A 13,091-nucleotide genomic window follows, 5' to 3' on the forward strand; every position below is an offset into this window, starting at 1 on the left:
AATATAGATCCAGCCACAGAATTCGTTGTTTCTTTTGCCTCCCAATATTGTTTTCGTGTTCTCCCAAGGTGCTTCTGTTCCCCATAAAGAGAGACAATTTCTTTTTCTTTTAAGGATTTTTTAAAACATAATTGAAAGAATAAAGAAAAGACAGAAATTACACCAAATTCAGGAAGTCATCCCAGCCTCCTGGGATTCTTCTAGCAGCCTTTGGTCTGGCCCAGTACATCTCTTCTAATCTTCCTTGCCATTGTGCTTCTCCCAGGGAAGCCACTGCCTATCCTGTGACACTCACAGTAATCTTTTGGGCGCTCTGTCAGACAGGGGTGGCCCAACTGTAGTTCTCCAAATGTCCCAAGACTACAATTCCCGTGGGCCCCTGCCAGCACTATGTGGGCAGGGGTTCATGGGAATTGTAGTCCATGGACAGCTGGTGAGCCGCCGCTTGGCCACCCCTGCCCGCGTTTCTATCAATACACATCAACGCTACACGCCTCTTTTTTTTTTATTTGTTTGTTTCTTTGCGCCAGTTCTTTCCCCATTGGTCGCCCGATCTGTCACTTCAGGCTAGAACTCGTCGCTTCGCCCCCACCCCGCGCCCTCCGCCTCCCGGCCCGCCTCCTTTCGCAGGCGGCCGCTCTGATTGGCTACGGCGGGGGCTTCATGGGCGGGGCCCGACAGGACGAGCCCAGAGGAGGCCGAGGCGAGAGCGGCGGCGGCGGCAGCTGGTGGAGGTGAGTTGGGGGCGCGGGGGGCCGAGCGCGCATGCTCAGTGCGTCCCCGCGCCCCCTCCTCGTCATGGGGAGCTGGAGGCACGGGGTTGCTCCCCCTCAAAGGGGTGGATAATGAGGGGGCAGAAATATTTGTAAAAAGCGACCTTCCCGCTGAAGGGAGGGGGTTGAAAGGCGTGGTTAAAGGTTGTGTCGCCCCCTTTGAAGGGAAGAGGGGGGTCTGAAAGTTTCCTTTTGAAGTCGGGGCGGGGGGCTTGAAGGGGAATCCGCCTGTTTGCCTTTCATTACAAGTGGGTGGGCTGAAGAGCGTTGCTCACCTTGACTCTGGTTGCCTTGGAAGTGTGTGGCTTAAAAAGAAAGATACTTAATTGCCCCCCCCCCAATACACCCCCCAAGAGGAGGCCAGGTAAGAGTGCAGGTAATTTTCCCTCCCCCCATACCTGGGGGGGATGGGGAAGATTTCTAATGCTCCCTTCTGGCCCCACCCCCATAAAAAGGCAAGGTATAGCTGGGAGGGGGGGTTTGAATCAGAATCGCACAGAGCTAGAAGAGACCACCCAGGGCCATCCAGTCCAGCCCCTCACCTTCCCAGGGACTTAAAAACACCCACGCTCCTGACAGGTGCTCATGCAATCTCCACCCGAAAACTTCTGGCCAAGGAGACTCTGCCACCCTCTGAAGCAACATGTTCCATCTGCGAACAGCCCTCGCTGACAGAAAATGCTTCCTAATATTGAAGTGGTCCTTGTTGCTAAAGCTGTCGTGAATGAGTTGGACTCCTCTTCTAAACACAGCTATCACATCACCTCTCGCCCTCCTCTTCTCCAAGCCGCATACACCCAACTCTCACAGCCTCTCCTCTGAAGGCATGGATTCCATTGGATTATTACTTCCCTTGCATGGGGTAGGGAGGGAAATTGCATAGTGCCTTTGAGGGCCAGGTAATTGGGTTGGGAGGAGCAGGCAGAAATCACAGCACCTTTGTGCAAATGTGCATTGCCGAAGGCTTGGATCATTATTACTTAATAAGCTTATTTAATATGATTCCCCTCCCCTGGCTCTTTGGGAAACAGCCTCTCTCCCTCCAGACTGGGTTAAATGCAGTTTAAAATATATTTAAAATATATTTTCATAGAATCTTATCATAGAGTTGGACGGGACCTCCAGGGTCATCTAGTCCAACCCCCTGCACAATGCAGCAGATTCACAACTACGGGCCCACCACAGTGACCCCAGTTCCATGCCCAGATAATGCCCCTCTGGAAAAACAGCACCCAGAATCCCTGGCCTGGAAGAAATCTGCCTTTGGATCCCAAAGTGGCAATTGGCATTTTCCTGGGCATGCAAGAAAGGGACAGAAGAGCCAAGCACCGACTCAATGCCTTCTGCCCACCCACTTACAATCTGCCTAAAATAACAGAATCTGCTGTTATGTCAAATTGTATCCTCGTTTGTTCCTTACGGTGTTCAAGTTGGCTTTCCACATAGATAAAATAGATGAAAAGCATAAAGCCCAACCTTTTAAATCACAATTCGGGATGGTGCTTTTCCTTTTGTTCTTTTTGTTTATGCTCTCCAGTCACAGCTGACTGGGGCAACCCCATGGCAATTTCAAGGCGAGAGATGCTCAAAGAGTTCTCCTTGGTGGTCTCCCCTTTAAATACTGACCAGGGCTGACCCTGCTTAGCTTTTGAGATTTGACAAGATCAAGCTAGCTTGGTCTATCTAGGTCAGGGTAAGATTGCTTGTAAACTGAACCAAATGCAGTCAAAATCTGTTAAAAATATAAACAGCAGGATTTAGAATCACAATGCCGAACTGTCTGTAAACTTAATCAAATGTCATCCTGGAAAAAAACCCAGCTGCCTCCTGAGATTTGAAACTGAAGGGGCCAGGTGTGCTGGTGGAATTTAGGGAGTGGAGAAAGCTCAGTTGCAATTGGATGCGATGCAGTCTTCCCTTCAAAGCTAGCTTCTGATTCTGCACACAGAGAGACACACAGTTCTGTCTGCTTCCACCCAGGGGAGAGTCCAGATAGATGCCTGTTGAGAAATGGGCCTGGCGTACAACAACCAAGAATAGCAAATCGCAGTTCCAGGAAATGGAAACGCATTCAACTTAAGTAAAGATTCTTTTTACTCCCTGTTGAAATTATTTATTTATTATATTTAGATACTTCCCTGCCCGAAGGCTCTTTTTATGCTTCTATTGTATTTGTGACTGTGTAACCTCTCATGAAGCGCTCACAGATCGAAACGTGTTAGGTCAAAGCTTTGTGTATATATGGTGTACATGTTACACTGATATTTGGGGAAAGAAGTGTTCCCTTTTTATGTTCTTTAAATAATATTTTAATATCTTTTTTGTTGCTTACCCTTCAAAGCTGCCATTTTCTCCAGAGGTACTGATCACTGCACTCTGAAGATTATTTGTACTTCCAGGAGAACTGCAGACCTCAGATAACAGAGGGAGAAACAAAAACCCAATTTGGAAAACAGGTGAGAACCACGAAGGTTAGGGATAAAACCGCATATAGAAAAATCTAAACTATTTATTATTATTCAAAATGTTTAAAAACCATAAAAGAAGATCTTCTCTATCAGGTGTGCATAAAACATCTCAGTGCATACACCACAAATGGGACAAGTTTTTAGGTGCAACTGTGTGAATCTGTAGATTGACCTCTGAGGAAGATCACTGTGATTGAAATGCGTTAGGTCTGAACTGGCTGGCATTCATGGTATACACTCTGAGATGCTTTATGGGTGTCCAATAGAAAAGACATTATTTTATGGTTTGTAAATGTTTTGAGCTCTAGTAATAAATTGTTACTGTTTTTCTGTATACTGTTCTATCCCTAACCTTCGTGGTTCTCACTTATATGTATAATTTCACAAGCATTTGCATTTCCTCTGTGTGTGTGTGTCTGTCTGTTTATCTGTCAAAGGGGCTGTACATTTCTGACAGAGTGTGAGTTTGCTGACCAAGAATCCACTTCATAAATCCGACAAAACGAGCACTGGCATGTGAAAGCTGAGTTTAGACGTCTAGAAGTCTTTAAGGTACCTCAAGACTTCTGTACACAATTCCGTTGTAATGTGATATGATTTTTTTTTGGGGGGGGAGCGTATTTGGTTTATTTGGAGGCAGTGACTTGACATCAGCTCCTTGATGCTTCTAGTTCTCCAAGTGGCGGCTGGCAAAGAACTTTGCTCATGTCTTGATTGGGTCACTGGGTAGCTGTGAATTTCCTGCATTCTGCAGGGGGTTAGACTTGATGACCCTGGAGGTCCGTTCCCACTCTATGATCTTATGATTCTTTGAGTCTTAAGCTCACAGAAGCTGTGGCTGTGCCAGCAGAGGTGAAACTGGAGCCAGCAGCTATGAGGCCAGGGCAATTCTGGCAGTTGAATCCCTGTGCCATGGAAGCATGTTTAGTGCAACCCCATAAAAGCACCTTTAAGCCATCTTCTGGGGTTTCTGCCTATCCCATCACCGAATGGGTGTGCACTAAAGTTGCAGCCAAGCTTTCTCCCGTGGTTTTGCTTTTCCAGAACAAACTTCATTTTTAACTTAATCAAAAACATTTGTGCTTTACTTTTTTGGCACAGAGTCCCCTGCGACAGCTAATAAATGCCGGGAGTGGCGGGGAAGGGGCTTGGCTAAGCATGACTGAAAGTTCAACTAGAAAACCAGTCACTTCTGTTTATTTGGGCATTTGTAATCTGCTCCCCCTCCCCACCTAGTAATAGATTATTCAACAGTATAAAGTAGGCTTTCTCAACCAGGGTTTCATGAAACTCTGGGTTTTCTTGATGGCCCTGGAAGGATTTCCTAAGTGGGTAGATGTTAATTTTTAAATTTGTTAAACATTTATTGGGTGATATTACTATTCTTATATGGTTGTGTTGACCTCCCTCCCCCCAATGGCCAATGCTGGGACTTGGAAAGGGTAGGAAGGGGATGGGCCCTCGGTGGGCATGTACATAGCTTCGCAGCCATATTCTGCACAATTGCACCCCTTCTGAGGTTTCTTGAAGCCTGAAGAATGGTCTTCAGATTAGAGGCAGCCGGTTGTAACCGCTACACCACACTGGATCCTACATCAAGCAGCTCTATCAGTGCAAACAGCAGTCTGCTGTGTGACACACTTGCACGCACACACCCACACCCACCTGCCCCAGGGCCTGTACTCCATGCAGGCAGCAAAGGCAGGAGATGCTGGGTCTGGGCTTTGTCTGATCTGCTCCGGAGTGTTGCTAACCTTTCAGTGTTCCTTGGATGTTTCTCCTGCCATTCTTCTGCTGGAAAAAGGAAAGCATGGTTGCAGCCGGATCTTGCTAGATTATCTGGGCCGGTACTTGGAAGAGAGACTTCTGAGGAAGACTCTGCAGAGGAAGGCGATGGCAAACAGCCACTTGGGATGCAGATGTCCCTGGGCCGGCTCCCACACTCTTGTTCCACCCTTAGTGTGTGGGCTGTGCCACGCAGGATTGCAGCATTGTGCGGGATACCTCTTCTGTCCTCTCATATATGACAGTAGGGGTTTTGGTCTCATAGGTGCTAATGGACTCACATCTAGCTGTTCGATGGCTGATCAATGCAGCTCTGAAACAATCCTCCTCCAGCCAGCATCAAACTTTCTTGTTTGGTTTTTGTGTGTGCTTTTTTTCTTTTCCTCGACACTTATTAATTTTGGCTTGTGAACAGCCAGCATTGTCGGCTTACAATGAACAAGAATCTCCTGGCATCTACTCAGGGAGGTTTTTTTAATATAATAAGGAAGACAGACAGATCCTCCTCCCCCACCCTCCTAATATTAAGTCATGCATTTGTCATGTGCATTATATTGATTTGTGTCAGGAATGGCCAAACCATGGCTCTCCAGATGTCCATGGACTACAATTCGCATGAGCCCCTGCCAGATGCTGGCAGGGGCTCATGGAAATTGTTGTCCATGGACATCTGGAGAGCTACAGTTCAGCCACCCTTGGTTTCTGTTCTTATTGGACAGCAGGTTCATAACTTTTGTGCATTTGACATGCAAAATGTTCAGATTTGAAGCCATGGCTGTTATGAAAATCTGTATGCAGTTTGCTGCTATTCATCAGTCATACCAAATGCATTATTCCAATATTAGTTGGACTTATTATTTAGTTATCATGACTCCCTTCCTGGCAACTAACACCCCCCCCCCACACACACATACACACACCCCTATATAGAACACCTGAGGAAGTCTATTCAATGGAGCCAAGAAGTGTGTCTCTATACCTGTTAAGTCTCTCAGTTCTTGCTTACACCCAGAATGGAATTTTGTTGACTTCATCTTTTCACTGTATTATTTGGGGTAGTAAACTGCGACCCTCCAGATGTCCACAGACAACAATTCCCATGAGCCCCTGCCAGTATTTGCTGGCAGGGGCTCATGGGAATTGTAGTCCATGGACATCTGGAGGGCCGCAGTTTGACTACCCCTGATTATACCTTGAATAAAAAGGTGTTAGTCTTAAAGGTGCCGCTGGACAAACTCTGTTCTGTTAAAGATGCAGGCTAGTCTTTCCCATTGCGCTGGTAATAAAATCCGTGTAATAACTCCCCAGTCAAATAAAAAATGTTTAATGGTGTCTAAAAGGTTGCGTCTGTGTATAAATGAGTTAATAATAATTACATAGACTGAAGCAAAACAGATAATAGATAAAAGATAAAAATAAGTAATAACCAGTTATCCAATCCTCCACCATAGGCTCAATTAAGTAATAATTTGCAACTGCAATAAATGCCAATGGCCTAGAATGATTTCTTGCATATCCAAGTTTCCTTTCGTATCACAATGGCCAAAAATTCGGCTACTGGGACTTTTCAGCTAGTAGATGCTATCCACTAATAGATTTTGAGTAATTCTACCCATAGGGCCAGAAAGAGCCTCTTGTGGCGCAGGGTGGTAAGGCAGCCGACATGCTGTTTGAAGCTCTGACCATGAGGCTGGGAGTTCGATCCCAACAGCTGGCTCAAGGTTGACTCAGCCTTCCATCCATGCTTGCACAAGGGGATACCTTTACCTTTTATCCATAGGGCCAAGGAAAAACTCCCCAGTCAAGAAATAGATTGTGTGTGGGTTTCTTATCAAAAGTTAAATCTCCTTGACACCCTGTGTGTTTCCCTTCAGTGTAGGTCATCTGCAATGATACATAATCAATTCCTGTGGCCCAACATTTTACCTGTGGGCCTTTGCTGGGGGCAGTAAAATTCATCATCTCTGCACTGGTGCTCTGAAACCGTTTCGCGGCAGAATAGAAGTTCCTCCTGTTACATCTCAGCATGAGGTCACTGGGTTCCTTCCATCCATCAGGTGTGGGCATAACAGTAGAAACCCAGGGGAGTGAACTTCTCTGAAGTTTTTAATGCTCCTCTAACGCTCCCCAAACAAGTCCCCTGTCTGGAATGGATTCAGACGTCACAATTATCATACTGTCTGCTGTTTCTTTCCCCTCGCAGTTCAGGAAATGGGCTTAGGAGATATTTCACTGGACTGTGCTAAAGCAGCTCATTTTTCTTTTTTCGTTTTTTGGCAATTCAAATGTTTTATTGTGATATCAAACAAAATATCTAATCCATCAATTAGATATTTGATTACTGATCCATCATTACTAATCCGTCAATTCATTAATCTAACATTCAATCACAAATATAAATACAAATATATATTCAAGACTTCGCTCCTAATCCTAACAAATGAAACAGTCAAGCCTAAATCTGTGACATAACTATACTTAAAACCTGTTGTTGCTATGTTAAATTTTATAAATCTTCACAAAGTCTGAATAGTTTTTTCCCCCATATAATTCCAAAACAATGTCAATCGCTTTACATATTTTCCATGCAGTTCATTTTTTCTTTAGTTCCCAGCCAGGACTGTTTTCCTTAAACACCCATTTTCTCTTTGCTGCCCTTGAGCAATTCAGGCCTCCTTGCCATTCCAGTTTGCAACCAGCCAATTGGGTAATCTGCTCTTTAAGCAAACTAGGGAGTAGTTACCTCTCCCCCACCCCACCTGTCCTCCTGTGTCGGGATTATTGTGTTTGGAATTTTGAAATGTATTTCCCAGCTCTGTGCTGCATTCGTGTCACAGCTCCTGTGGGGTGAGAGGCCCCGAGGAGGCTTTCCATGAGTTCAAAAGTTGTGTGCAGTTATCCGAGAGCTTTGATTTTTTTTGTGTGCTGTTTTTGCCGATATTGCAGAGCCAAAGGACACTTCCACGTTGGGAGGCAAAGTGGAAAAACAGACTCACAGGAGGGAAAACAGCATCTAGATAAACATAGAGCTGAGCCAGTATAGCTCCATCCAGGTATTATACTGAATACATTTTGATCTGGTCCTTTCCCATAAGGGTAACCCTTTAATTCTCTTAACAACCTTGTGAGGTAGATGAGGTAAAGTAACAGGACCCTTGTGGCTGAATGGGGATTTGAACAGGGATCTCTGCAGTCTTTTTCTGTGCAGAGTGAATCGCCCTGCGGGGGGCATAGGGAAATAAGCAGTCCCTCAGATAGGCAGGACCCAAGCTGCGTATAGCCTTAAAAGTCTCTACTGGAGCGAAGCAGAGAATTTGCCCTGTGTCTGCACCTCTCACTGACTCTCACCTGTGCGAGACACAGCATAGCAAGGGACTCCTGATACACTCCGCTTCCCATGTGAATACCAATGGGGGCTTTGGCAGAACTCTTTGGCCACTGCCCTTCCTCCAGATCTTGGTGTTTGTGGGGGAGTGCAGAGGTGAGATGCACTGGAAGGAAAGAGGGATGCCAACAAGAGCCATTTGCCATGTCTCTGCTTGGGATAAAATGACAGAGTTCCAGAACCAAGTTTTGCAAATGAAAGTTAGGCAAATGTCACTTATTCGGTGCAGTCGGGCATGCTTGGATCAGTGAGTCATGCAAAACGCTAAAGGAGATGAGCTTCTTTGACGGTGCGTGCATTGTTCAGCATGAGTCACTGTTCTGGTGAGAAGAAAGCAAAAAACAACCCCAAATGAATGGATAATTCTAGGCAACAGGCGATCTCAACAAAACCAAATACAATTGAATGCATATGCAAAAAAACGCATATGCAAATGCATTGACGTATAGAAAAGTATTTCAGGGGATGATATGTCTCTTGACGTGGTCCTCAAAGGTCTACTCCAGGGGTCCTCTGCCTTTCTGAGCCTATGGGCACTTTGGAATTCTGACACAACATGGTAGGCGCAACGACAAATTGGCGGCTCTAGGAGGTGGGGCTGGCCACAACACAGCTGCTGCAGGTTGCTTTCCATATTGCAGTGAAGATCTTTGTGCTGCCGCCAAAGCAATATTTTTAAAAATCTGTACAGCCAATCAGAAGGCTTATTGGGGAAACGCTCTAGTTGGCCCTGCCCACTGTCTGCAAACACTTGGTAGTTGCCACGCTAGGCAACCCTAGTCTACAGAATATAGTCCCAAAATCCACACGTCTGCTGGATCTACATCTAGTGTTCATGAAGGACCATTGGGACACTTGACGCCTGCGTGGACATCCCCAGGGCAGTGAAGGAATTAGAAAACAGTGGCTCATTAAACCGGTTGCCGTTATGTTCCATCTGGAATAAATAAGACAGAAATGACTTATTGAAAACTTAGGATAGAACCGTGACTGTAACCAGTACATCATAGCATGCTACATTTATAATGAAAAAAAACATTCCTAACCAGCATAATAATAGACAAGCAAGAGTCCAGGAGCACCTTAAAGCAAATGCTTTCAGGGGCTCATGGGAATTGTAGTTCATGAACATCTGGAGGACCACAGGTTGACTACCCCTGCCTTAAACTAACGGAATTTGTGACAGGATGGGAGCTTTCATGACTCACTGTTCAACTCTTCTGAAAGCTCCTCTCCTGCCGTGAATTTTGTCGGTCTTGGAGGTGCACCCTGGACTCTTGGGGCCATTTCGCACGGCTTCAAAATAGCACAATGGTTGCTAATTGAAAACGCTACTAATTTGCCTTAACGCACGACGTCGCAGACAATCTGCAACACTCCTGAAACCAATCAGCAAAAAGCGCTTCGTTGTAGCGCTTTCAGGGGAATCCAGAAAAGTGGATTCACCCTCCGGATAGCTATACACTCCTGCAACCAATCTGCAACACTAGCGCTAAAGACCTGTGCGTTACCATTGTTGCGGGTTCTTCAAAGTCCCTCCTCCTGAGCCTGTCCTCCAAACTTCCGGCGAAGCGATCGCCATTTTTTTTTCTCCGAGCGAGCGGGGATAAACGCACCAGCGAGCCTCTTTCTGTTTAGAGGCTTCCCTGGCTTCAGTCCTTCACCTTTAGTCACTAAGCACAAACCACATAAAAGCCCGTTTGCTGAAATAAAGTCCCTTTATTTTTTACACATAAATTCAGCCGAAAATCGGGCCCGTGAGAGGGGGGGGGATTTTTTTTTTTATCACTCGAGGCAGCGTGCCAACGATCATACAATCAAACGACAGCTCACATTAGGCAGCTGGATGGGTCTCTCCGTTGCAACGAATCTACCTAGATTCGTTGCTATGGGTCTGTTTTTTTTTTAAAAAAACCTTTCTTAAAGGGAAAGGGGCTGTTTGGGAGCATGCTAACGGCTGCCCATTGGCTGCTTGACGGCCAGGGGCGGGACGAGCTTGGCAATAGCGCTTCCTTTCTAGCGATTTCTGCCGAGACCGGAAGCCTTTGGGAAACGCTAAAAAACGCAACTGATTCCACTACAAAGGCAGGTATGCATAACGACGAATTCCACTATTTTAAATGGCGATTTTTCATTCCGGAAACAATTTGCAACAAAGATCCCCGTGCGAAAAGGCCCTCTTGCTCTTTTCTGATGTTACAGACAGACTAACACAGCCACCCATCTTGATCGATCTCCATCATAATACATCAGTCTAGTAAAGTTCTGGTCTCAACTAAGTTGGAGAGGCTAGCAGGATGGGCTGGTAATGCGTACCCAGGACTGGTAATTACCCAGGACTGGTAATGCGTACTCAGAAAGTAAACCTCTTGAGGTGCTTCCATTTTAATTTGGGGATATGGTGGGGGAGAAGATGGGAGTAGCTGCTGGCTTATTGAAAGCATTTTTATGCCGCCTTTCCACACAATAAGGCAGGGTCTTGTGAAACCGAGGCGTTTCTTGATAGCTCTGGGAACGGTTTCCCAAATGGGTGGAAGTTAATTAATTTTTACTGTCTTTTTAAAATGCGGTAAACTTTAATTGGGTGATATGACCATATATGGTCATGTTGACCTACCCACCCCCTCCCCAAATGGCCAATGATGGTCCTGGAGGGGGTGGGAAGGGGTGGGGCCCCAGGTGGGCGTGTACAGAGCTCTGCTTCTCAACCATATTCTGCATGATTGCGCCACTTCTGGGGTTTCTTGAAGCCTGGAAAATGTTTCAGGGTTTTCTCAACAGTAAAAAGATTGAGAAAGCTCCCTGTGGAGGAAGTTCCATAGTTTTTAATACCTTTGGGCTAGCTGTATTTGTCCATTGTGGCAAAATGCAACAGAGTTCACATAAGACCTGAAAGAGTTAAAAGAAATTATTCTAGCAGCGTGCATTTTGTGGAGCCACAACTCGTGTCCTCCGCTGGTAGGGTTTTTTCTAGGAAGGAAGGAAGGAAGGAAGGAAGGAAGGAAGGAAGGAAGGAAGGAGACTGAGACACGAGAGAAAAGGAAGGAAGGAGACTAAGACACGAAAGAGAAAAGGAAGGAAGGAAGGAAGGAAGGAAGGAAGGAAGGAAGGAAGGAGACTGAGACACGAAAGAGAGAAAAGGAAGGAAGGAAGACTGAGACATGAAAGAGAGAAAGGAAGGAAGGAAGGAGACTGAGACACGAAAGAGAGAAAAGGAAGGAAGGAAGGAAGGAAGGAGACTGAGACACGAAAGAGAGAAAAGAAAGGAAGGAAGGAAGGAAGGAAGGAAGGAAGGAAGGAAGGAAGGAAGGAGACTGAGACACGAAAGAGAGAAAAGGAAGGGAGGAAGGAAGGAAGGAAGGAAGGAGACTGAGACACGAAAGAGAGAAAAGGAAGGAAGGAAGGAAGGAAGGAGACTGAGACATGAAAGAGAGAAAGGAAGGAAGGAGACTGAGATACGAAAGAGAGAAAAGGAAGAAAGGAAGAAGAGGGGTCCTGTGTGTTTGTCTAATCTCCCGGGGACACAGAAACACACCCAGGCAATCTCCTGCATAGCTGAGCAAACTGGAAGAACGAGATAGATCCAGGTGGGCAGCCATGGTGATGTTAAGCAACCGAACAAATTCTGAAGCCAGCAGCATCGTTCAGACCGATCAAAGTCGTATTCTGAGTAGCACACGAAAGCTTCATCTGGAATAAAACTTTGCTGGTCTGAGAGGTGTCGCTGGACTCAGGCTTCGTCCTGGAAGAACAAGGACAGCTTTGTCAAAGTCCAACTTCACAGCGGCTGACTGGCATCAGAAGCCGGCTGTGCTTTGGGGGGAGGGGGGGGGAACGCCTTCCAGGGCCAAGCTTTTGATTGGGATAGCCTCCCAGAGGTGGGACCCGGCCAACTTGGAGCCTTCTTCACTTCTATTTTGGATTTGGCTTCCCCCTTTGTGCGGCAAGCTTACTATGGCTGAATCTCTTGGCAGGCAGGGCCAGAGGCCAGGGCAGGCGGCCAGGTTTTATAAGCACCTATTTATATATATAAACAAACCCCCAAACAAAAAAGTTGCAGGCCTGTGCTTTGACATGAGATTAGGTGGGGTGTGGTGGGGGTGGAGAGGCAGGCGAACGGGAGAGCACAACAGCGCCAGATGGGTGGGTTTATCCCGCTGCGGACAGACCGTTTGGTGCTTGGGCAGGATCAACTTTCACCCGCATCTTGGGAGCAGTTCTCCTTCAACGTAAGAAATACCTGCAAGGGCAGGGTGGGTGGGAGTTTGCGTAGACTGCGTCCTTCCCCTGCAGGGTCTTAGATTGCTGTTCCAGAGAGCTCTAGCTTGCAGGGTTTTGGGGGGGAAATTGGGGGCAGTGCAGTGGCTTCCTTGCGTTGCTACAGATTCTGAGCTGGACCAACGGCGTTCGCACCAAATGAGTATTCTGGCCAGATCTCTCTCCACAGCCATCTGACAGAGGCTGATTCTGTGAAGGCTCAAGGGGGTGGCAGGTTGCAGTGGATGAGCGATAGGGTTGTGAGTGTCCTGCATAGTGCAGGGGGTGGGACTAGATGACCCATGAGGACCGTTCCAACTCTATGATTCTATGCTGCCAGTGCTGGAGGCAGGCTGAGCGTACCTTTTTGGATCGGTGCTCTCCTGGACCTCCTGTCCTGGGGACAGGTTTGGCCACGGCAGG

General features: G+C 46.6%; 1 protein-coding gene across 8 annotated transcripts in view; it reads left to right on the forward strand.

Moving 5' to 3' along the window:
* The first annotated feature begins 614 nt into the window (after positions 1-614).
* SLC25A42 (solute carrier family 25 member 42) overlaps positions 615-13,091 on the forward strand; it is a 34,283-nt gene continuing 21,806 nt past the window's right edge. For 2 of the 8 annotated variants that reach the window (XM_077331981.1, XM_077331982.1), the window contains exons 1-3: positions 618-734; positions 3,115-3,229; positions 3,679-3,793. Coding sequence is in view for 1 of the 8 variants with exons in the window: in XM_077331980.1 (XP_077188095.1) it covers positions 12,551-12,640 (90 nt within the window). In the remaining 7 variants the exon portion in view is untranslated. Of the gene's footprint in view, positions 735-2,393; positions 2,854-3,114; positions 3,230-3,678; positions 3,794-7,972; positions 8,080-12,492; positions 12,641-13,091 lie in introns of those variants that run through there. The other 6 variants (XM_077331983.1, XM_077331987.1, XM_077331984.1 and 3 more) reach the window with 6 other exon arrangements.

Source organism: Paroedura picta, chromosome 4, assembly GCF_049243985.1.
Source record: "Paroedura picta isolate Pp20150507F chromosome 4, Ppicta_v3.0, whole genome shotgun sequence".
In the NCBI taxonomy this organism is placed as follows: domain Eukaryota; kingdom Metazoa; phylum Chordata; class Lepidosauria; order Squamata; family Gekkonidae; genus Paroedura; species Paroedura picta.